General features: G+C 46.4%; 1 protein-coding gene across 7 annotated transcripts; it reads right to left on the bottom strand.

Annotated features, from left to right (window-relative positions):
- Positions 1-8,495: 8,495 nt before the first annotated feature.
- Positions 8,496-22,948, bottom strand: LOC142666103 (nucleolar transcription factor 1-B-like). Of its 7 annotated transcripts, none has more exons than XM_075846020.1 (8): positions 22,840-22,948; positions 19,286-19,382; positions 19,006-19,178; positions 18,535-18,618; positions 9,669-9,824; positions 9,433-9,497; positions 9,237-9,352; positions 8,496-8,869 (listed from the first exon to the last, which is right to left on the bottom strand). In XM_075846020.1, the coding sequence occupies exons 2-8, from the start codon at positions 19,341-19,343 to the stop codon at positions 8,862-8,864; spliced, it is 660 nt and encodes a 219-aa protein (XP_075702135.1). In that variant the 5' UTR covers positions 19,344-19,382; positions 22,840-22,948; the 3' UTR covers positions 8,496-8,861. The 7 variants fall into 7 exon arrangements, with proteins under 7 accessions (XP_075702135.1, XP_075702139.1, XP_075702134.1 ...); XM_075846024.1 differs by lacking the exon at positions 22,840-22,948 and adding an exon at positions 22,683-22,815; XM_075846019.1 differs by lacking the exon at positions 22,840-22,948 and adding an exon at positions 22,185-22,421.
- Between the last annotated feature and the right edge of the window lie 3,033 nt (positions 22,949-25,981).

The raw sequence follows: 25,981 nt of genomic DNA on the forward strand, positions 1-25,981 counted from the left end.
ATAAAGTGAATGTCATTTATAGCGCACGGTGAACGCTGTAAAAAAAAATAGATTAAAAAAACAATCGTACAATTGCTGTTTTTTAGTCACCACGCCACCTAAAAATAGAATAAAAACTGATCAAAAAGCCGCATGCACCCCAAGAAAACTACAATGGATTCCTCAAGGGGTCTAGTTTCCAAATTGGGGTCACTTTTGGGGGGTTTCCAATGTTTTGGCACCACAAGACCTCTTCAAACCGGACATGGTGCCTAATAAAAAAGAGGCTTCAAAATCCACCAGGTTCTCCTTTGCTTCGGAGGCCGGTGCTTCAGTCCATTACCGCACTAGGGCCACATGTGGGATATTTCTCAAAACTGCAGAATCTGGGCAATACGTATTAAGTTGCGTTTCTCTGATAAATCCTTTTGTGTTATAAAAAAAATGGTATAAAGAGGATTTTCTGACAAAAAAAAATGTACATTTCACCTCTACTTTGCTCTAAATTTCTGTGAAACACCTAAAGGGTTCATAAACTTTCTAAATGCTGTTGTGAATACTTTGAGGGGTCTAGTTTCTAAAATGGGGTATTTGATAGGGGTTTCTAATATATGGGCCCCTCAAAGCAACTTCAGAACTGAACTGGAACCTAAAAAAATAAATAAATGAGGCAATACTTCGCTTCTTACATTATACTGATAATGAGCCGTGCCCACCCCGAGATGACCCCAGTTTTGACCGTTTGTATAAACGGAGACCCCTATTAGACCGTTCCAGCGCCCGGTTTTCCCAAGCATACACCCCCGAGAAGTGTATGTCTATTGATGAGTCCCTGGTACATTTTAAAGGGAGGGTTCAATTCCGCCGGTACCTGCCAGGTAAGAGGGCAAGGTATGGCGTGAAGATGTATAAGTTGTGAGAGTGCATCAGGGTATACCTACAGGTTTAGGATATATGAAGGAAAGGCCACCCCCAAACCAGACTGCATCCTGGACTACAATAGGTACATGGGAGGGATGGACTTGTAAGATCAAGCCCTGAAGCCCTACAGCGCCATGCGGTGTGGTATAAGAAGCTGGCCGGGCACATCATACAGATGGCATTGTACAATGCGTACATGCTACGTCGATGTGCAGGCCAGACGGGAACTTTCCTGGAATTTCAAGAGGTGATTATCAAGATACCTAATCTTTAGGGACCAAGAAGGGGGGGGCACCCAGTACTTCTGGAAGCGAGCCCACACACATCGTAACCAGGGCAACACTTTCCAGGAGAAGTTCCCCAAACTGGCAAGAAGGGAAAAAGTCAAAAGAGGTGCAAAGTCTGTTATAAGAGGGGGATAAGGGATGACACAATATATCAATGTGACACGTGTCCCGAATAACTAGAGCTCTGTATGAAAGTGTTTTAAAATGTATCATACATCCCTTGGTTTATAATTTACCCAATTTTACTTACCCTGATGCACTCCACACAGCTTATCCCCCCTCGTCTTTCCCCTCTGAGCCCTGCTGTGTGTCCAGGCAGCTGATAACAGCCACATGTAGGGTATTGCCTACCCGGAGAACCCACATACAGTTTATGGGGTGTATGCCTCCGGTCAAAATGCTCACTACACCTCTAGATGAATGCCTTAAGGGTGTAGTTTTTAAAACGGGGTCACTTCTTGCGGGTTTCAACTGTACTGGTACCTCAGGGGCTTCTGCATACATGACTTCGCACTAGAAAATCCCCAGTAGGCCAAATGGTGGTCCTTTCCTTCTGAGCCCTCCCATGGGCCCAAACGGCAGTTTATCACAACAAATGGGGTATTGCGGCACTCAGAACAAATTGCGCAACAGAATGGGGTATTTTGTTTCTTGTGAAAATAAGAAATTTTCAGCCAAAACTACATATTATTTGAAAAAAATAATTTTGTTTTCATTCCCAGCCCAATTCAAATAAGTTCTGTGAAAAAACTATGGGGTCAAAATGGTCACAACACCCATAAATGAATTCCTTGAGGGGTGTAGTTTCCAAAATGGGGTCATTTGTGGTGGGTTTCTATTGCTTTGATAGCTCTGGGGCTCTGCAAATGCGACATGGCACCCGAAAACCAATCCAGCAAAATCTGTACTCCAAAGAACACACAGCGCTCCTTTCCTTCTGAGCCCTCCCATGGGCCCAAACGGCAGTTTATCACCACAAATGGGGTATTGCCACACTAAGGACAAATTGGGCAACAAAATGGGGTATTTTGTTCCCTGTGAAAATAAGAAATTTTGATCACAAATGACATTTTATTGGAAAAAATGTCATTTTTTTCATTTCAGAGCCCAATTCAAATACGTGCTGTGAAAAAACTGTGCGGTCAAAATGGTAACAACAACCCTAAATGAATTCCTTGAGGGGTGTAGTTTCCAAAATGGGGTCACTATTGGGGGATTCCTACTGTTTTGACACCTCAACAACTCTTCAAACCTGGCATGCTGCCTAAAATATATTCTGATAAAAAAGAGGACTCAAAATGCACTAGGTGCTTCTTTGCTTCTAGGGCTTGTGTTTTAGTCCACGAGCGCAGTAGGGCCACATGTGGGACATTTCTAAAAACTGCAGAATCTGGACAATACATATTTAGTAGTGTTTCTCTGGTAAAACCTTCTGTGTTACAGAAAAAAAAATGAATAAAATTGAAATTCAGCAAGAAAAATTAAATTTGCAAATTTCACCTCCACTTTGCTTTAATTCCTGTGAAATGCGTTAAAGGGTTAAAAAACTTTCTAACTGCTGTTTTGAATACTTTGAGGGGTCTAGTTTTTAAAATGGGGTGTTTTATCAGGGTTTCTAATACATAGGCCCACAAAGCCACTTCAGAACTTAAGAGGTACCTTTAAAAAAAGGCTTTTGAAATTTTCTTAAAAATATGAGAAATTGCTGTTTATGTTCTAAGCCTTGTAACGTCCAAGAAAAATAAAAGAATGTTCAAAAAACGATGCCAATCTAAAGTAGACATATGGGAAATGTGAACTAGTAACTATTTTGGGTGGTATAACCGTCTGTTTTACAAGCAGATGCATTTAAATGCTGAAAAATGCTATTTTTTCAAAATTTTCTCTACATTTTGCAATTTTTCACCAATAAACACTGAATATATCGACCAAATTTTACCACGAACATGAAGCCCAATGTGTCACGAGAAAACAATCTCAGAATCGCTTGGGTAGGTTTAAGCATTCCGACGTTATTACCACATAAAGTGAAATATGTCACATTTGAAAAATGGGCTCTGAGCCTTAAGGCCAAAACTAGGCTGCGTCCTTAAAGGGAATGTGTTGCCAGAAAAACATGTTTTTTTTTTTTTAAATTAAACATTTAGTGTGTGGGTGATTAAAACATTGTTCAAATTTTTTTTATTTTTTTCACGAGTCAGGAAATATTATAAATTAATTCTAATTTATAATACTACCCATTTTTGGTCACTAGATGGAGCTATTCCCAAAATTGCAGCATTGCAACATTGGGTTAAAAGCCCTCGCTCTAGTGAGCTCTCAGCATGCCCCCCTCCTTTATCCTGGCTAGTGCCGGGATAAACGAGGGGTTTGAACGGTTTAACCTCCTACACTGTGTGTCGCCATTTTTTGAGCTAACACACAGTGTAGTAGGTTTACATACAGTAGTAAACACACATAAACACGAACATACATTGAAATCTCTTACCTGCTCCTGCCGCCGCGGCTCCCTCCGGCCCGTCCGCTCCGTTTGCTGCCGCTGGTCCAAGTGCACAAATCCGGAAGCCGCGACCGGAAGTAGTAATATTACTGTCCGGCCGCGACTTCCGGTCCACAGGAAAATGGCGCCAATTTCGAATTGGACTGTGTGGGAGCGGCGCATGCGCAGTTCCCACACAGACGCCGTACACTGAAGTCAATGGGACGGGAGCCGTTCGCAGTCCCTATGGGACTGTGGCTGCCGTATTCCATGTCTGTATGTGTCGTTAATCGACACAGACAGAAATGGAACAAAAAATGGCAGCCCCCATAGGGAAGAAAAAGTGTAAAAATAAGAAAAAGTAAAACACAAACACACAAATGAATATAAACGTTTTTAATAAAGCACTAACATCTTTAACATATAAAAAAATAATTTGTGATGACACTGTTCCTTTAAGGGGTTAAAGGCTATGTACAACTTTTTTTTATACAAAAAAAGTTTATTAGTGTGTGTTATGAAGCTTTGTAAATACTTTTTATGAAAAATAAATTTTTACTTTTGGAGATACAGCTGCTTTGTATCCTGTATACAGGAGCAACTGTATCCGTCAGGTCCAGGGGACTGACTGGTTCAATTTCGCCGGGTCAGGATCCACCTGTTATCGATCAAATCTAAATTATAAACAGGGACACGCAGGACCCGCTGACACTGAACCCATCAGTCCCGCTGATCTGACAGATAAAGGTTTCAGTGCATGATACAGCTGCTCTGTATACAGGACACAAAGAAGCTGTATCTCAAAGTAAACATAATTTTTAATAAAAAGTATTTACAAAGTAGCACCAAACAGACTGGTAAAACAACAAAAAACATATTCAAAGGCTTACATAGCCTTCAAATATGTGGTGGGTAGTGACAGGGCCGGCCTTAGGATAGCTCGCGCCCCGTGCGAAATTATCTTTCGGTGCCCCACCCCTATCATATAAAAACTGCCCCATAAAAAAGCATAATGCCCCCCACCGTATGATGCCCCCTTCAGTTCCCCCCATACAATATAACAATATATTATAACCCCCATCCAAGGACAAAGTATTTTGTCCTCTAATTGTGCCCACACAGTATTATGCCCTCTGTAGTGCCCCTACACAGTATAATGTCCGCTTAGTGGCCTCCACACAGTATAATTGCCCCTCCCCTGGCTGCCACACACAATACATTGCCCCATGTAGTGCCGCACACAGTATAATGCACCCACACAGTATAATGTCTGCTTAGTGGCCCACACAGTATAATGCCCCTCCCCCCTGGCTGCCACACACAGCCCCCCCCTGTAGATTGTGCCATACAGCCCCCACCTCCCCCTTGTAGACCGTGCCATACATCCCCTCACCTCCACCTTGTAGACCGTGCTATACATCCCCCACCTCCACCTTGTAGACCGTGCCATACATCCCCCCACCTTGTAGACCGTGCCATACATGCCCCCGACCTCGTAGACCGTGCCATACATCCCCCCACCTTGTAGACCGTGCCATACAGCCCCCCACCTCCCTCATGTAGACAGTGCCATAAAGCCCCTCACCTCCCTCATGTACAGTGCCATACAGCCCCCCACCTCCCCCTTGTAGATAGTGCCATACAGCCCCCCACCTCCCTCATGTAGACAGTGCCATAAAGCCCCTCACCTCCCTCATGTACAGTGCCATACAGCCCCCCACCTCCCCCTTGTAGATAGTGCCATACAGCCCCCCACCTCTCTCATGTAGACAGTGCCATAAAGCCCCTCACCTCCCTCATGTACAGTGCCATACAGTCCCCCACCTCCCCCTTGTAGACAGTGCCATACAGCCCCCCACCTCCCTCATGTAGACAGTGCCATACAAACCCCCACCTCCCCCTTGTAGACCGTGCCGCACAACCCCCCCCCCGGTAGGTAGTGCCGCACAACCCCCCCCCAGTAGGTAGTGCCGCACACCCCACCCCGGTAGGTAGTGCCGCACAACCCCCCCCCTCGGTAGGTAGTGCCGCACAACCCCCCCCCCCTCGGTAGGTAGTGCCGCACAACCCCCCCCCGGTAGGTAGTGCCGCACAACCCCCCCCGGTAGGTAGTGCCGCACAACCCCCCCCCCGGTAGGTAGTGCCGCACAACCCCCCCCCGGTAGGTAGTGTCGCACAACCCCAACCCCCCCCGGTAGGTAGTGCCGCACAACCCCCCCCCCCGGTAGGTAGTGCCGCACAACCCCCCCCCCCCAGGTAGGTAGTGCCGCACAACCCCCCCCCCCCCCAGGTAGGTAGTGCCGCACAACCCCCCCCGGTAGGTAGTGCCGCACAACCCCCCCCCCCCCCGGTAGGTAGTGCCGCACAACCCCCCCCCGGTAGGTAGTGCCGCACAACACACCCCCCCCCCCCCAGTTGGTAGTGCCGCATAGGCCCCTTGTAGATAGTGGCACTGTAGCTCCCTGAAGGAGCGCTCCGCTTGATGTCTCTGTCAATATATTGACAGTGACACCAGGGGCAACTCCTGAAGCAGAATCCCCATTGCCGACGCTGTGACCGGGGTTTCCACTTCAAGAGAAGCCCCTGTCTGTGTCCATTTATGGACAGTAACGTCAAGCGCTTATCCTGGAGTGGAATCCCCGGTCACAGAGTAGACAACGCTGTGGACGGGGATTCCCCTTCAGGAGTTGCCCCTGTTCATATACGTACAGACATCAAGAGGAGCGCACCAGGAGCGGAACCCCCGGCCACACAGGGATTTAGCTCCTTGGAGATAAAGTGGCGCTAGTGGATTGCAGAGCAGGAAGATACCTCCCTGCTCTGCTATAGTATGCCGCCGGCCATGAAGGGGCCCGTTCCGACGGGTGCCCCCTTGCCCAGTGTTGCCACCCATACCACTTCCTCTTCTCCCAGAAATCCCCTCCTCCTTCCCCCACTGAGCCCTGGCACTTAGTCTCTCCACCTTGCCCCGATACCCACCAGCTGTCTCTGCCCTGCCCCTCCAAAGAGACCCTACTAGTTTGCTTTTCACCGCTGCCTTACCTCCCACACCTTTACTTTGTGCCCGCCCCAATAGTGAGGGGGGCCCCCAGACTCCTTGGCTGCATGCGGCCCAGAAATATCTGATGGCGGCACAACAGAAAGTCTGATAACAGAAGAGATGTCCGACATCTGGCACACATGAGATAGTGTGGCCAACAGTTGTCAGCCTTGATGCCCCCAATAACAAGCATGGAATAGAAGGTAAATGCACAAACTCACAGCTCATTGCACCCAACCCTGAATAACGGATCCAGTATGTCTACAATATAGAGATTCAGGGCTGCATCATGTCAGCTACAAGTACCTATAGGATATACAGTGGGTCATAAGTATGTGCCCCCTGCTCCATCAGACATCTATAGAATATCTGTATCTATAATATACAGTGGGTGCAGTGAGGTATAAGTATGTGCCCCCTCCTCCGGTGTATCTCTATTGTACAGTTGATGCAGTGAGGTATAAGTATGTGCCCCCTCCTCCAGTATCTCTATATTGTACAGTGAGGTATAAGTATGTGCCCCCTCCGGTGTATCTATATTGTACAGTGGGTGCAGTGAGGTATAAGCATGTGCCACCCTCCTCCGGTGTCTCTATATTGTACAGTGAGGTATAAGTATGTGCCTCCCTCCTTCGGTATCTATATATAGTAGAGTGGGTGTAGTGAGGTATAAGTATGTGCCACCCTCCTCCGGTATCTCTATATTGTACAGTGGGTATAGTGAGGTATAAGTATGTGCCCCCTCCTCCGGTGTCTCTATATTGTACAGTGAGGTATAAGTATGTGCCCCCCCCTCCTCCGGTGTATCTATATTGTACAGTGGGGTATAAGCATGTGCCACCCTCCTCCGGTGTCTCTATATTGTACAGTGAGGTATAAGTATGTGCCCCCCTCCTCCGGTATACCTATATTATACAGTGGGTGCAGGGTAGTCACACTGGCAGCTGTAGATTTCCAGGGGGACCCCCCTCTCTACAAGGACAGGTTGAGGTCTCCTCCGCCTGCAGGGGGCTCCCGCCGCCACCTCTTCCCTTAGGCCTCATGCTTTTTCCTTCAGGGTGCTATCCGTTCTTTTCACAGATAGCACCCTGACCCATTCATTTCAATGGGCCCATGACCACTTCCGTTATTTTCACGAATCCGTTGTTCTGTTCCGTCAAAAGTAGAGGATGTCCTACTTTTGTCAGCGATTCCGTGACCGTGGGGCCACAGAAGTTAATGGGTCCGTGAAAAAACAGGGACGGCACAAGGAAGTTTCCCGTTTTTGACGGATCCGTTTTCCTAGGATGGGTGTATCCTGGGATAAGTTCAAATGAAGTTTGGAACGGACACAGAGTACACACGGATACCATAACGGACACACGGATTCGTGAAAACGGTGATGGAAGGGTGCAGGAGGCCTTGGTACCCGCCCAGCACCGGGAGACGACGGGATCCGGAACACAACAGCACGGGGCAGATCTCCAATCTACTGCCCGCGGACGGTGCGCATAGCGCCGGAGATCGTCCTATGAATCTCCCTCTGAACCCCCGATCGGGTTCCCACCTCCTCCTACCGGTGACCTGATCCGGATTTTTAGCCCGGGGGAGATGACCGGCCTGATCCCGAAGTCCTGGCTCTTCCCCCGGCTCATGACGCAGCAGACAGCGGCACATCCCATAACCTCCGCCCGATCTATCCTCCCCGGCAGCTCGGGGCAGACATCCAACGCACCGGAGCACCTCTGGACAAGAATAGCGCTGTTTTTGGAAGAAAGCAGCCAGGTTTCCCTAATCTCAAACACACCTCTGTAAGTTAATAAAGCATTCTTTATAGGAAAGTGGGGGAAAAAAAAAATAACTTTTTTTCGTCTCTTATTTTTTTCTTATTCGCATTAGAAAAATAGTGCATTAGCACAGAAAACATATAAAAAAAAAAACATGGTCGGAAAGTAAGTTGCATAGCAATGGAAGGAGATCCGCTTGAGGTTCTCAATACTTGTATTACATGATACCATGGGTTCTACAGATGGTCTTTTTCTAAACTATGCTGTAAGTGATGGTAGCATTACGTAGGTTTTCCCATGCTTTGAATGATGGGCTTGGTTAGATGGGTATCTGAGTTTCATTGTAGACATCTTGACCTTCTTCTTCCAGATTGACAGAAGCATCATCTTCATTCAGCTGAAAAGATTGTAGGAGCATTAACACGGGCAATGGGAAAGTGATGGCTAGGACATACTTGATCACCCACTACAGGTGCTGGTTAACACCACCACCCACTAAACCACCTGAGACAGGAGGACTTGGTCTTGTTTGCCCCCCAGGACTTTGTTTGCCAACATTGTTGGACCTGTAACCACCCATTCAAATAAGGGATCAACCAACCTTCTCTGGACCCCGTTCTCTCTCCAGGGGCCCCATAGCAGCCACATGGGCTACACCTATAGTGTGCACACCCTAGGATCCATGGTCATGTTACATGAGATGTTTAATAACTAGAAATGTTCTACCTTCTCAGCACACATATATAAAATAGTTGTGCTCCAACCTATTTTAGAAGAGCTCTTCCTTTTACGGTTGCCCCGCAGCTGTTGAGGAGGGGTCTTGGGTGTTTCGGGGGCATCAGATTTCTTTGTAGATGGCATGAGATCTGGGTGCGCCTCTCTGCGGACATAAATGAGGACTACATTGAAGCAACTAATGATAAAGACTTAATCATCAGTAGATATGGCTACATGACCCACTTGAATTTCGCCAGGTTCTTCTGATAATCTTCCCTCTCATTCTGGAAATCCTGATAATATTTCGCCTGAAAAGGAAACCGGATGGACATATTGGGTCAAACTACACAGAATCAAACTCATCCCTGTTCTGTTGTTGGCTCTTCAAGGTTTCTCCGCTCCACCTACTCCACTTCACCACCTATCTTCTCATCTAGGAATCCCATTTGTGCCCAAAATACCGTCTTCTCATACATTACCTTCTTTGAATCTGTTAACTCTTTATACTTTTGGGACAGGTTCTTGCTTATGTCCAGGTTGCTCATTTCTGGATGAAGCTTAGCATAGCTTGCCTTCTCCTCCAATAAGAAGCGGAAATAGGGTGTGAGGGGCTTCTTGGGAAACTCTGGGTGTCTCTAAAAAAAACAAAAAGTAATATGAAAGGACAACAAGCTGGTGAATATGACTTAAATTTGGCAAGCCACCATCAGTACAGAGTAGGGATGTCACGATACCAGAATTTGGACGTCGATACCGATATTTGTCGTAGTATTGCGATTTCGATACCAAAACGATATTTTACCAAACGGAATAATAATAATAAAAAAAAGAAGTTCTTCCATTTTCTGATGTGAGGCGCGAGGTGTGATGATGAATTTATCCTCCATGTGCCTCACATTAATAGTAATTAACCCCATCAGGTTTCTCAGTCATAATGGGTTAATATGTAAGGTACATGATGGGGTTAATTACTATTAACGTGAGAGACATGGAGGTTAAATTCATCATCACACCTCGTGCCTCACAATAAGTGATAGAAAGCAGTTATTATTTTACAGCGTACACACCAACGCAAAAAAACTTGTTGTGCAGGTTACTACGGCCGCGCCAATACCGAATATGTGTATATTTTATGTATTGAGACTTATTTTTAATGTTTATTGTAAGAAAGGTGTGTTTTTTTATTTTATTTATTACTTTATGTTTTTACTTTAACCCCTTCCTGACATATGACATACAGTTACGTCATAGCCGGGAAGGGGAAGTATGGAGTCGGCTGTATGCCACAGCCAACACTTCAGAGTAACTAGCGTCATTGCGCGCGAGCACGATCCCGCTAGTTTAAAAGGAAGTGTGTCACGGAATTTTTTTTTTTTAACATCAGTTTGATTTTAGCCTTTTATTAAAAACTTTTATATTTATTTGTGTTTGTTTTACTTTTTATTTTTACACTTTTTCTTCCCTATGGGGGCTGCCTTTTTTTACTCCATTTCTGTCTGTGTCGATTAACGACACATACAGACATGGAATACGGCAGCTTACAGTCCCATAGTGAATGCGAACGGGGCCCGTTCCATCCACTATGGTCTACGCCGTCTGTGTGGGAACGGCGCATCCGCCGCTCCCACACAGTCCAAGTTGAACTGAGCGCCGTCCGGCGCCATTTTCCTGTAGACCGGAAGTCGCGGCCGGACAGTAAGATTACTACTTCCGGTCACGGCTTCCGGACATGTGCACTTGGAGCAGCGGCAGCAGACGGAGCGGACAGACCGGAGGCGGCAGGTAAGTGATTTCTATGTATGTTCGTGTTTCAGTGTGTGTTTACTAGTGTATGTAAACCTACTACACTGTGTGTTAGCTCAAAAAATGGCGACACACAGTGTAGGAGGTTAGACCATTCAAACCCCTCGTTTCTCCCGGCACTAGCCAGGATAAAGGAGGGGGGGGGGATGCTGAGAGCTCACTAGAGCGAGGGATTTTTTTCCAATTTTGCAGCATAAAGAAATGTGGTTGCTTTACCACATGCAATGCTGCAATTTTGGGAATTGCTCCATCTAGTGACCAGAACTGGGAAATATTATAAATTAGAATCTAATTTATAATATTTCCTGACTCGTGAAAAAAATAAAAAAAATTAGAACAATGTATATTCACCTACACACTAATTGTTTAAACTAAAAAAAAATATACATTTTTTGCTAACACATTCCCTTTAACTAGTTAAATACCGACCGCAGCAATTAAATACTGAGAAAGCGGGGGGCGACCCCATCTAACAGCTCATCGCGCCCCCCGCAACGCAATCGCCTCTGGCAGGGCTTGTCAGAATCACGATATACTGCAATACATCAGTATTGCAGTATATCGTGCAAGCGATCGAACGATCGCTGGTTGAAGAACCCTAGGGGGACTAAAAAATAAATAAATAAAGTAAAAATGAGTTAAATAAAGTTTTGTGTAAAAAAAAAAAAAAAAATAAAAAAAAAAATATTATATATATATATATATATATATATATATATATATATATATATATATATATATATATATAAAAAGTTACAAAAAACAAAAACCTTTTCCCATTTTCCCCCTAGAGTATAGTAAATAAATAAACATAATGGGTATCGCCCATTATGAACTACTACAATATATCATTATGTAACCCGCACGGTGAACGTCGTAAAAGAAAAAAAAAAAAAAATTGTAAACGCCAGAATGTCTATTTTTTGGTCCCCTAATCTCCCACAAAAAATGAAATAAAAAGTGATCAAACGGTCACATGTACACCAAAATGGTATTATTAACCCCTTAAGGATGCAGCCTTGTTTTAAGGCTCAGAGCCCATTTTTCAAATCTGACAGATTTCACTTTATGTGGTAATAACGTCGGAATGCTTAAACCTACCCAAGCGATTGAGATTGTTTTCTCGTGACACATTGGGCTTCATGTTCGTGGTAAAATTTGCTCGATATATTCAGTGTTTATTGGTGAAAAATTGCAAAATTTAGAGAAAATTTTGAAAAAATAGCATTTTTCTGAATTTAAATGCATCTGCTTGTAAAACAGACGGTTATACCACCCAAAATAGTTACTAGTTCACATTTCCCATATGTCTACTTTAGATTGGCATCGTTTTTTGAACATTCTTTTATTTTTCTTGGACGTTACAAGGCTTAGAACATAAACAGCAATTTCTCATATTTTTAAGAAAATTTCAAAAGCCTTTTTTTTAAGGTACCTCTTGAGTTCTGAAGTGGCTTTGAGAGGCCTATGTATTAGAAACCCTGAAAAAACACCCCATTTTAAAAACTAGACCCCTCAAAGTATTCAAAACCACATTTAGGACGTTTTTTTTAACCCTTCAGGCATTTCACAGGAATTAAAGCAAAGTGGAGGTGAAATTTGCAAATTTAATTTTTCTTGCTGAATTTCAATTTTATTCAATTTTTTTTCAGTAACACAGAAGGTTTTACCAGAGAAACACTACTAAAATATGTATTGTCCAGATTCTGCAGGTTTTAGAAATGTCCCACATGTGGCCCTACTGCGCTCGTGGAATAAAACACAAGCCCTAGAAGCAAGGAAGCACCTAGTGCATTTTGAGTCCTCTTTTTTATCAGAATATATTTTAGGCAGCATGCCAGGTTTGAAGAGTTGTTGAGGTGTCAAAACAGTAGGAATCCCCCAATAGTGACCCCATTTTGGAAACTACACCCCTCAAGGAATTCATTTATGGTTGTTGTTACCATTTTGACCGCACAGTTTTTTCACAGCACGTATTTGAATTGGGCTGTGAAATGAAAAAAATGTCATTTTTTCCAATAATATGTCGTTTTAGCTCAAAAATTCTTATTTTCACATGAAATAAAATACTCCATTTTGTTGCCCAATTTGTCCTGAGTGCGGCAATACCCCATTTGTGGTGATAAACTGCCATTTGGGCCCATGGGAGGGCTCAGAAGGAAAGGAGCGCTACTTGTTCTTTGGAGTCCAGATTTTGCTGGATTGGTTTTCGGGTGCCATGTCGCATTTGCAGAGCCTCAGAGGTATCAAAGCAATAGAAACCAACCACAAATTACCCCATTTTGGAAACTACACCCCTCAAGGAATTCATTTATGGGTGTTGTGACCATTTTGACCCCATAGTTTTTTCACAGAACTTATTTGAATTGGGCTGGGAATTAAAACAAAATTATTTTTTTCAAATATGTAGTTTTGGCTGAAAATGTCTTATTTCCACAAGAAACAAAATACCCCATTCTGTTGCGCAATTTGTTCTGAGTGCCGTAATACCCCATTTGTGGTGATAAACTGCCATTTGGGCCCATGCGAGGGCTCAGAAGGAAAGGACCACCATTTGGCCTACTGGGGATTTTCTAGTGCGAAGTCATGTATGCAGAAGCCCCTGAGGTACCAGTACAGTTGAAACCCGCAAGAAGTGACCCCGTTTTAAAAACTACACCCTTAAGGCATTCATCTAGAGGTGTAGTGAGCATTTTGACCGGAGATCTACACCCCCATAAACTGTAATGTGGGTTCTCCCGGGTATGGCAATACCCTCAATGTGGCTGTTATCAGCTGCCTGGCCACACAGCAGGGCCCAGAGGGGAAAGACGAGGGGGGATAAGCTGTGCGGAGTGCATCAGGGTAAGTAAAATTGGGGTAAATTATAAACCAAGGGATGTATGATAAATTTTAAAACACTCTTTCATACAGAGCTCTGGTTATTCGGGACACGTGTCACATTGATATATTGTGTCATCCCTTATCGCCCTCTTATAGCAGACTTTGCACCTCTTTTGACTTTTTCCCTTCTTGCCAGTTTGGGGAACTTCTCCTTGAAAGTGTTGCCGCCCTGGTACGATGCGTGTGGCCTTGCTTCCAGAAGTACTGGGAGCCCCCCCTTCTTGGTCCCTAAAGATTAGGTTCTTGATAATCACCTCTTGAAATTCCAGGAAAGTTCCCCTCTGGCCTGCACATCGACGTAGCACGTACGCATTGTACAATGCCATCTGTATGATGTACACGGCCAGCTTCTTATACCACACCGCATGGCGCTGTAGGGCTTCAGGGCTTGATCTGACAAGTCCACCCCTCCCATGTACCTATTGTAGTCCAGGATGCAGTCTGGTTTGGGGGTGGCCTTTCCTTCATATATCCTAAATTTGTAGGTATACCCTGATGCACTCTCACACAGCTTATACATCTTCACGCCATACCTTGCCCTCTTACCCGGCAGGTACTCGCAAAATTGAACCCTCCCTTTAAAATGTACCAGGGACTCATCAATAGAAATACACTTCTCGGTGGTGTATGCTTGGGAAAATCGGGCACTGAAACGGTCTAATAGGGGTCTCCGTTTATACAAACGGTCAAAATTGGGGTCATCTCGGGGTGGGCACGGCTCATTATCAGTATAATGTAAGAAGCCAAGTATTGCCTCATTTATTTATTTTTTTAGGTTCCAGTTCAGGTCTGAAGTTGCTTTGAGGGGCCCATATATTAGAAACCCCTATCAAACACCCCATTTTAGAAACTAGACCCCTAAAAGTATTCACAACAGCATTTAGAAAGTTTATGAACCCTTTAGGTGTTTCACAGAAATTTAGAGCAAAGTAGAGGTGAAATGTACATTTTTTTTTTGTCAGAAAATCCTCTTTATACCATTTTTTTTATAACACAAAAGGATTTATCAGAGAAACGCAACTTAATACGTATTGCCCAGATTCTGCAGTTTTGAGAAATATCCCACATGTGGCCCTAGTGCGGTAATGGACTGAAGCACCGGCCTCCGAAGCAAAGGAGCACCTAGTGGATTTTGAGGCCTCCTTTTTATTAGGCACCATGTCCTGTTTGAAGAGGTCTTGTAGTGCCAAAACATTGGGAACCCCCCAAAAGTGACCAATTTGGAAACTAAACCCCTTGAGGAATCCATTGTAGTTTTCTTGGGGTGCATGCGGCTTTTTGTTCAGTTTTTATTCTATTTTTAGGTGGCGTGGTGACTAAAAAACAGCAATTCTACTATTGTTTTATTTTATTTTTTTTACTGCGTGCACCGTGCGCTATAAATGACATATTCACTTTATTCTGCGAGGCGATACGATTACGGCGATACCAGATGTTTATAGTTTTTTTTTATGTCTTATGGCGTTTGCACAATAAAATACTTTTTTGTAAAAAAACAATTACTTTTTCTGTTACCTTATTCTAAGAGCCAGAACTTTTTTATTTTCCCATCAAGAAAGCCGTGCGAGGACTTATTTTTTTGCGTAATAAACTGTAGTTTCGATCAGGACCATTTTTCGGTACATGCGACTTTTTGATCTCTTTTTATTCAATTTTTTGGGAGGTGAAGCGACCAAACAATTGTGATTCTGGTACGGTTTATTATTATTTTCTTTTACGGCGTTCACCGAGCGGGATAAATAACGAAATAATTTTGTAGTTCAGGCCGTTACGGACGCGGCGATACCAATTATGTATAGTTTGTTTGTTTATATATTTTTATTAATAATAAATGACTGATAAGGTAAAAAGGGGGATTTTTACTTTTAATACTTTTATTTTCTTATTTTTACACATCTTTTTTTTACTTTGCAGTGTATTAGAGCAGTCAGCTACTCACTGACAGCAAGCAAAGTGGGTCCTGACGTTGTCAGGACCCACTAGGCTTCCGTCGATGGCATAGCCGGACGCCATAGTCACCATCGCCGGCCGCTATCGTGTAGCAGTCTGGCGATGGCAGCTTAACCCCTAAAAAGCCGCGATCTCTATAGAACGCGGCCTTTCAGGGGTTAATCAGCAGGGACACAGCGATCTGTCCCCGCTGTAGGAGCTGTGACAGCTGCTGTACGAGACAGCAGCTGTCACAGCTCCTGTATGTGTCGGGAGGACGGCCGAAACGGCCGTTACCCCCGAGACGTACTATTAGGTCATGGAGCGCGAACGATACAGCTGCCATGACCTAATAGTACGTCCAGGAGCGGGAAGGGGTTAAAAACTACAGCTTATCCTGCAAAAAATAAGCCCTCATACCACTTTATCGACGGAAAAATAAAAAAAGTTATGGCTCTCGGAATTTGGCGACGCAAAATAAATTCTTTTTTACACTTAGGTTTTTACTTGTAAAAGTAGTAAAATATAGAAATAACTGTATAGATTTGGTATCACCGTAATCGTATTGACCCACAGAATAAAAAAATTAACATGTTGTTTTAATTGCACAGTGAATTCCGTAAAAACGACGCGCAAAAAACCATGGAGGAATCGCTGTTTTTTTTTTTTCATTTTCTACCCCACAAATAATTTTTGTCCAGATTCCTAGTACATTATACGGCAAAATAAATGGTGTTACCAAAAACTAAAACTCCTCCCGCAAAAATCAAGCCCTCATAGTACTATATCAACGGAAAAATAAAGACGCTATGGCTTCTGGAATGTGGGGAGGAAAAAACGAAAATGAAAAACTGAAAGTTGTTTACGACGGGAAGGGGTTAATTTCCTGGCATATATCTATATACGGATAGTACACAGGCAGTTCTTAGGACATACCTCAGTATGTCCCAACAGGAAATATGGTAAGACAACCCTGGGGTCCTTCAATGGACCCTGGGCTGTGCCCATATATGTTATGTCCCTCTATCGAGTCAAGGTGCACCCCCCCTTCTCATTTTCCCCTGAACGACGTAGTCAGCTTTGATCGCAGCATTCAGGGGAATAACGGCGAAGATTAGAGGTTTCGCTGATCTCTACCGTTAGAGCGGGGCTGCGGCTGTGTAATACAACCATTGCCCCACTCCTGACAGTAAGTGCGCGGTCAGCCTGAGATTATGGGGCTGGCGCTGCACCAATGAGCGTGTTAGGTAGGACTAAACGTGGACACCACAACACTACTCAGTTCTTTTCTAATCAACGGTTTACTGAAAAATCACAATTTCAAACAGGCCAAATAACAACAATGCAGTATTCAAATCAAGTCTCTCAGTAGCTGGGGCCCTCGCCCTCGTGGGAGTCCCACTCGCCCTTGGGTGGCTGCGCCTGGCGCTCACTGACCCGGCCCGGCGGGTCTCAAGAAGGAATGGGCCGTCTCCGCGGATCACTGTGGTGCTACCACTCACACTGCGGAAGCCCCAAAGGTGGAAGCTATGCCCCTCGCCCTTTGGCTACGGCGTGAGTCCGGCGGATATATTACCGCGTGCGCCTCCGCGGGTCAGAGTGAGAGCTACTCACTACCACGCGGCATACCACCCTTACCTCTGATTTCTGCTCCTCTGTTGATGAAGATGACGTATTTTCCCTTGTGTCTCCTGACACCGCTGAGCTGTAGTGAATGTCCAGCTAGTCCTCTTTCAGGAACGTTGAGCCAAGGATACTTCTCCTACAAATGGCGGCAGCCTGGTCACTGTGCTCTCTCTCTGTCACACTGCAAGTCCTCTTTTCTTGTCCCCACTCCGCTCTGCATCCTCTCTCCTGCCCAAGTTTCCTCCTCCTTCCTCTTCCTGGGGTCCTGCCAATTTTCCCTTCCCTCTCTCTTCATCTGTGCTTTTGTTCCTCCCTTTTTCTGTCCTAATGGCCTGTCTGTTTTCTCACTCCTGCTGTGTTCCACTGCCCCCCAGTGGTCATTGTTAACTTTACGGTTTCTACACATTGTTTCTAAGACATATGTCTAACCTTTGCTGCAAGCGGCCTGACGTCACACAAACGGGGGAAAACACGAGGCCCAGAAGGGGCTGAGAGCACAAATGGACACCTAAGGCTCGTGGAGATGGTGGGAGGCGAGGGGGCTGCGACCCCTATCATGTCATGAGGGTGCAGGAGGCTGGTACCCCCATTACAAGCGGTGGTTCAGAAACTGAAGAGAGAACATGGGGCTGTTTTGCAGTACGTCCGCCATGTTCGGTCTTCAGTGCCGGCGATCATTAGTGCAGCGCCAGCCGCATTGCATCATCCTGACGGCGCGCACTGGTCAGGACTCCGGAGCGGGGCAATGGCTGTTACACACATGTATTACACACCCACAGCCCCGCTCTCATACATTCATGTGTTACAATGCTCAGCTGTGCGGTCGCACAGCCGGTTATCGAAATACATGAGATAACGGTAACGAAACGTTTGGGGTGCACGGTATCAAAACAGTATCGATGCATCGTGTGTCCCTAGTACAGAGTTTGAGGACCTTTCTGTGATTGCTTTGGCTCATGGACTCACATGGTTGTTTGGAGTTGGAAAATTAAATCATGAGCTGAATCATCATGTATGTGTGACGAATGCACTACCCACCAGCACGGAGCGCCAAGCTAAGACTATCCCAATAAGCCCACAATAGCCACAAGCAGCGCTACTGACCTTCATTTGCTCTCCTTTATATGGATGCCTCACATGTTCTTTTGCATCTTGAAGAAGTTCTGTGAGAGTCCGGTACCTCCTGACCTAAAAAAAATACAGGGTTAACAACAATGTTGGTTAGTAAATTTTTTGCAGATAACATACTAACAAGTTTGACGAGCATTGCTCCAGAAAATACAGGATGTTTAGATCATAAAAAAGGTGGGCGACTATGGCCATGATCACCGATGAAGTTCTCAAGCTTTCCCAGACTCCTGGAGACACCTTTGTGTCAAACTATTCTTCTGTCCAACCACTGGTATTATAGGAGGTCATGTAGCGGGGGTAATAGTGCCCTCTGCTTGAGGACTACTAAAAGTGTACCATGGTCTTGAATACTGGTAGCCTCCGTGATGTTGGAAGTTTCTAATGTATAGGTGGCACGCCAAGGGAATTAAGCAGAATGCCACATGAGTTCGCTCCACATCTCACCTCAGATGAGATCCTTCGCCACGTTTTACGACACGTGTCCCCTGTATAGTTCTTGAAGGCCAGCTTATTCCAGTCCAGACGAGACTCTGTGGTTTTGCATCTTCTGTCAATGCTGGGCATGTTGGTCTTCATGGTTTCCAGGAGAATAAGCATGTCCTCTTGAGACCAGTTATCTGTGAAGGAACAGAGACAAAGTATGTATTGAGGCTGGACAGGACAGTCTTCCTGTAGAGAACTGTAGGACAAGCCGAGGGTCAAAGCCAAAGCCAACTCTCCTTACATTGATCACTTGGGGCAGTCATGGTGTTTGTTTCTTCGTTGCCTGCTGCTCCGTTCATTCTCTGCCAGGTAGATACTCGGCACCCGTCCAGGAGACACTAAGATGGAAGATGCCAGGAAAGGGGGGGGGTGTATTAACAGCAATTTGGGAATATTACAAACACTATCTTCATGTACCAACCCAAGTAACATGGAGGATCTACCACCCTCCATCATAGGACAGGGCTCCCTCTGCAGGTTACACCTAGGAACGTCTATGTAGAACACCATTCATCTACATGTAACAGAATATATGACATTATGTGTGGGGTGCACTGTGTTTTCAGGGGCTATTGGCTCAATGACCTTGGCTCTGCTGGCTGCCAATGAATATTGTTATACAAGGGGTGTATTCGGTACCAGACAATGATAGGAGTGATTATCAGTCATGTTTTACAAGGGGTTGGTGGGTTTTCAAGGACCTTTCATGGTGAAATATCTTGTCCCAATGAGAACTTCTATCAGAAATGCTTGGAGATCTCCAACAAGCTGGATATGCCATTGTTTTCTCAGGAGATGGAAGGACTGGAAGTTGGCGGCACAACAGAAAGTCTGATAACAGAAGAGATGTCCGATATCTGGCACACATGAGATAGTGTGGCCAACAGTTGTCAGCCTTGATGCCCCCAATAACAAGCATGGAATAGAATGTAAATGCACAAACTCACAGCTCATTGCACCCAACCCTGAATAACATCCAGTATGTCTACAATATAGAGATTCAGGGCTGCATCATGTCAGCTACAAGTACCTATAGGATATACAGTGGGTCATAAGTATGTGCCCCCTGCTCCATCAGACATCTATAGAATATCGGTGTCTCTATAATATACAGTGGGTGCAGTGAGGTATAAGTATGTGCCCCCTCCTCCGGTGTATCTATATTGTACAGTGAGGTATAAGTATGTGTCCCCCTCCTCCAGTATCTCTATATTGTACAGTGGGTGCAGTGAGGTATAAGTATATGCCCCCTCCTCTGGTATCTCTATTTTGTACAGTGGGTGCAGGGAAGTCGCACTGGTAGCTGTATATTTCCCGGGGGACCCCCTTTCCACAAGTACAGGTTGAGGCCTCCTCCACCTGCAGGGGGCTCCCGCCGCCACCCCTCCCTTAGGTCTCATGCCCACTTCAGTTTTTTTTGTTCAGGGTGCTATAAATATATTTCAGAGATAGCACCCTGAGGCCTCATGCACACGACCGTAAAAACTCCCGTTATTACGGGTCGTAATTACGACCCGTAATAACGGGCTCATAGACTTCTATTGGCAACGGGTGCTTTCCCGTTTTCTCACGGGAAGGTGCCCGTGCCGTTGAAAAAGATAGAACATGTCCTATTTCAGGCCGTAATAACGGCACGGACAGTCCATAGAAGTCTATGGAGCTCTCGTAATGACGGGTGGCTACATGTGTGCACCCGTCATTACGGCAGCGTTGCTAAGCGACGTCAGTAAATAGTCACTGTCCAGGGAGCTGAAAGAGTTAACTGATCGGCAGTAACTCTTTCAGCACCCTGGACAGTGACTACCGATCAGTATAAACCTGTAAAAAATAAAAGACGTTCATACTTACCGACAACTTCCTGCTTCCTCCAGTCCGGTCTCCCGCCCGTTGCCTTGGTGACGCGTCCCTCTCGACATCCAGGCCGACGTCCTGGATGACGTTTCAGGCCATGTGACCGCTGCAGCCAATCACAGGCTGCAGCGGTCACATGGACTGCCGCGTCATCCAGGGATGTCGGGCTGGATGTGACAAGAGGGACGCGTCACCAAGACAACGGCCGGGTAAGTATGAATTTCTTTAACTTTTATTACAGAAAAGGCTGTCCCTTCTCTCTATCCTGCACGGATAGAGAGAAGGGGCTGCCGATTAGTGCAGTGCTATTTTGCCGCCAAAAACGTGCTCGTAAATACGGGTGGAATACGTGTGACACCGGACCCATATTTACGGGCACGGGTTCGTAAATACTGGTGCAAAACGGGTGGAATACGTGTGACACCGAACCCGTATTTACGGGTGGGAAAAAATACGGTCGTGTGCCTGAGGCCTGACCCATTCATTTCAATGGGCCCATGACCACTTCCGTTATTTTCATGGATCCGTTGTTCGATTCCATCAAAAGTGGAGCATGTCCTACTTTTGTCAGTGATAACGTTACTGTGGGGTCACATAAGTTAATGGGTCCGTGAAAAAACACAGACGGCACAAGGAAGTTTTCCGTGTGCCGTCCGTTTTTGATGGATTCGTTGTCCTAGCAACTATGGGTGTCTCCTGGGACAAGTTCAAATGAAGTCCGGAACGGACACACGGATTTGTGAAAAACGGCCGTGAAAACTGTGATGGAAGTGTGCATGAGGCCTCAGTACCCGCCCAGCACCGGGAGGAGACGGGAGCCGGAACACAACAGCACGGGGCGGATCTCCAATCTACTGACCGGGGACGGTGCGCATAGCGCCGGAGATCGTCCTATGAATCTCCCTCTGAACCCCCGGTCGCGTACCCCGCCCACCCCGGGTTCCCGCCTCCTCCAGACGGTGACATGATGCAGATTTTTAGCCCGGGGGGAGATGACCAGCCTGATCCCGGATTCCTGGCTCAATACGCAGCTGACAGCGGCACATCCCATAACCTCCGCCCGATCTATCCTTCCCGGCAGCACGGGGCAGACATCCAACGGACAGAAACACCTTATAGAGTCACCCTGAAACCAGCGACGCGTCCCCGGGGACAATGTAACCGGCCGCCTACTCCACCACTCACCCAGTGACCCTTCTGCTGACGATGTCGAGCGCGTCCCCAGCCGCGCACCACGTGTCCCCTCCGGAAACCCCGCACCGGACGACCCTCGTGTCTCCCCGCCTCACCTGTACTGCAGTCCGGGCTGAGAGACCTCGTGGTACCATAGTCCCCTCCTCTCCCGGAGCTGCTGCTCGTTATGATGAGACGCGCTGCTCCCGGCTCTCTGCTGTGGCTCCTCCGACCTTCTTGTTCTCCCCCAGCTGCTCGGCCTCACCTTCCGGCCGCAGGGAGGAGGAGGAGCCGCCGGAGACTCGCAGGAGAGCGACCTCACCAGACCCAGCGCGGAACTAGCAGCCTGGCCGAGAAAAAAAAGAGGCTCCCGAGGCAGCAGCTACAGGAGGAGGAGGAGGGGAGACGCCGACCGCAGGGAGCGATAATCCGCTCTTGTCCATAGTAATGTGATCAGATCTTTCCCGTCCAACAATAAATAATGTCCCCACTGATCTATCTAAGATCGCCCGATTCATGATGAAAACAAATTAATCGTGTGAACGGAGAGTGGAACGAGGCGGGAAGTTTTCCCGGAAATTGTGCAGGAAAGCCGGGTACGAGCAAGCAACTACTTCCGGTCTCTGGAGGTGATCTCGATGATCACGTCTCCCCGGCTCCCAGCAGCGGTCACTCTGCCACGTGTGGAAACCCACGGAGCACGCGGTGTTCTGCGGATCATCCGTCCAGTTCTCCTCGTACCCCAGAGCTGGCGGCGCCCTCCGAACTTACCCGCTGCTCGTCTTCTCCAAGGACAAAAAGCGCTGCCGGAGCTCAACGTGAGGATCTCGGAGAGAAAGCAACTGCAGGAGCCGCTGGGTAATAGCGAGAGCTCCGGGGGAGGGGCGCTGCCTCCACTTCGCCTCCTCCCACCAGTGTTCCCCTTCTCACTTCCAGTCTTCACAGCAGTATTCCCCTTATCACTTCCAGTAGTCACAGCAGTATTGCTATCAATGTACTGTCCTTCAAACACTAACCCCAGCATTTTTCTTCGTGTCCCTACATTATTGACATCAATTGCCCCCTTTTTCCCAAGCAGTCACAGTAAGGCCTTTCCATCTTTCTCCCTTAAACCCCTCTCCCCCCTTTCCCCTAATACTCACAGCAGAGCCCCCTTCCTTTATATACCTACCCTCATCACACTGCCCTGACGCGCCCTCTGTTGGCAGGAAGGTTAGGAGTAGCATTTTCCTGCCTGATGTATGAATCTTCCTGATACTGTATTGATCTCACTTAACATTATGACCACTGTCGTGTGCTCTGCCACCATCTGTCAAGCAGAGCAGCCCATAGGCCGGTGCCTACCGTGCCTTATGGGCCCAGATTATAGGCCCAGCTTAAGGGTATGTTCACACGCACTGTTTTCAGACGTAATTCGGGCATTCTAACCACTCGCATTACTCATGAAAAAACGGCTCAATTACGCCTACAAACATCTGCCCATTACTTTCAATGGGTTCTACGGTGTTCTGTTCCCACGAGGTGTCATTTTACGCGTCACTGTCAAAAGACGGTGCGTAAAAAGATGCCCGCGTGAAAGAAGTGCATGTCACTTCTTGGGACATTTTTGGAGCAGTTTTTCATTGACTCCATTGAAAACCAGCTCCAATAACATCCGTAAAATAGGCAGCGAAAAACGTAAGTTGTTAAACGTCTGAAAATCAAAAGCTGTTTTCCCCTGAAAACCGCTCCGTATTTTCACACATATTTTGCTAAGCCGTGTGAACATACCCTTATAGAAAATGGGGCCCTCGGTAACAAGCAAAGTAAACAGTGTATTCTTGTTATTATAAAATACCTGGTGGTCTACAGTAGTGAAAGGGGTAATTGTAAATTCCCTAGTAGTCGCCCAGTTCTGCGGACTGCCAGTAAGTCCAGAGTTCAAATACCTGGGGATTAATATTGCTAGGGATAGCTCTAGATCGTACAGGTTAAATGTAGCGCCCTTGGTCACCTACCTAAGGGATAAAATACAGGTGTGGAAGGGTCTGCCTTTGTCAGTGGCAGGACGCGTTAATCTGTTAAAGATGATAGTATTGCCGAAGTTTTTGTATGTGCTGGAACACATGGATGTATTGGTGCCTAAAAGCTTCTTTAAAACAATAAACTCGCTGTTCGCGCCGTTTGTATGGGGGGGGATCTAAACTCAAGCTTTCGATTCTACAGAGACCTAAAGATGAGGCCGGCGCTGCGTTACCGGATGTTTTTCTATATTACTTGGCAGGGCAGCTCAGGTACTTGACTTCTTGGCCCCCCCCCCTAACGACTAAGGCCTCATGCACACGACCATATTTTTTCCCACCCGTAAATACTGGCGTAAATACGGGTTCGGTGTCACACGTATTCCACCCGTTTTGCACCAGTATTTACGAACCCGTGCCCGTAAATATGGGTCCGGTGTCACACGTATTCCACCCGTATTTACGAGCACGTTTTTGGCGGCAAAATAGCACTGCACTAATCGGCAGCCCCTTCTCTCTATCAGTGCAGGATAGAGAGAAGGGACAGCCTTTTCTGTAATAAAAGTTAAAGAAATTCATACTTACCCGGCCGTTGTCTTGGTGACGCGTCCCTCTCTTCACATCCAGCCCGACATCCCTGGATGACGCGGCAGTCCATGTGACCGCTGCAGCCTGTGATTGACCTGTGATTGGCTGCAGCGGTCACATGGCCTGAAACGTCATCCAGGACGTCGGGCTGGATGTCGAGAGGGATGCGTCACCAAGGCAACGGGCGGGAGACCGGACTGGAGGAAGCAGGAAGTTGTCGGTAAGTATGAACATCTTTTATTTTTATTTTTTACAGGTTTATACTGATCGGTAGTCACTGTCCAGGGTGCTGAAAGAGTTACTGCCGATCAGTTAACTCTTTCAGCTCCCTGGACAGTGACTATTTACTGACGTCGCTTAGCAACGCTGCCGTAATGACGGGTGCACACATGTAGCCACCCGTCATTACGAGAGCTCCATAGACTTCTATGGACTGTCCGTGCCGTTATTACGGCCTGAAATAGGACATGTTCTATCTTTTTCAACGGCACGGGCACCTTCCCGTGAGAAAATGGGAAGGCACCCGTCGCCAATAGAAGTCTATGAGCCCGTTATTACGGGTCGTAATTACGACCCGTAATAACGGGAGTTTTTACGGTCGTGTGCATGAGGCCTAATGCTGAGTGTCATTTAGCCCGGGTGCTGGGCTTGAAAACCCTGTGGCCGGTATTGGAGCCGCATGATTTTAGACACCGCTCCCTGTTACCCTTGCATAAGTTGGCCAGACGAGTCTGGCAACAGGCTAAAGATCTACTGGGGTTTGTGGGGGTGATGGCGGAGAGTCCGCTGTGGGATAATCCGAGTTTTTCCCATCTGCATGGGATGGTGGGGAAACATTATTGGTCCTCTAGAGAGGTAGCTGCTCTATCACAACTGCTAACGGAGGAAGGGTCGGTCATGACGGTGAGTGAGATTCGGGCAGCTTTCAATATACCACCGGGAGATGAATTATATTGCATACAGCTCCATCATGCTCCATTAGCACAATTCCCACTGAACTCCGCGACGTACTCTAGCTATGACTTGGTGAGGTTGAGCACTCCATTCACACGTGGAGTCGTCTCTCAAATTTCTTCTTTTCTACTGGAGGCTAAATTGCGAACGGAGCCCCTTGTGGCTGAGGATAGGTGGCGAACACTTATTCCACAACTCACAGCGGAGGACTGGAGGGAGGCTCAGGGTTCCCACTTGCTGGTTTCACCAGCTGCAAACAATAAACTAGTGCAACTGTTCATCATCCACCAATGTTATTTAACGCCCATAAGGTTACATCGTATGGGAAGAATGGAGTCCTCACAATGTCATAGGTGTGGAGAGATACAGGC

Source organism: Rhinoderma darwinii, chromosome 13 (genome assembly GCF_050947455.1).
Source record: "Rhinoderma darwinii isolate aRhiDar2 chromosome 13, aRhiDar2.hap1, whole genome shotgun sequence".
NCBI classification, from domain to species: domain Eukaryota; kingdom Metazoa; phylum Chordata; class Amphibia; order Anura; family Rhinodermatidae; genus Rhinoderma; species Rhinoderma darwinii.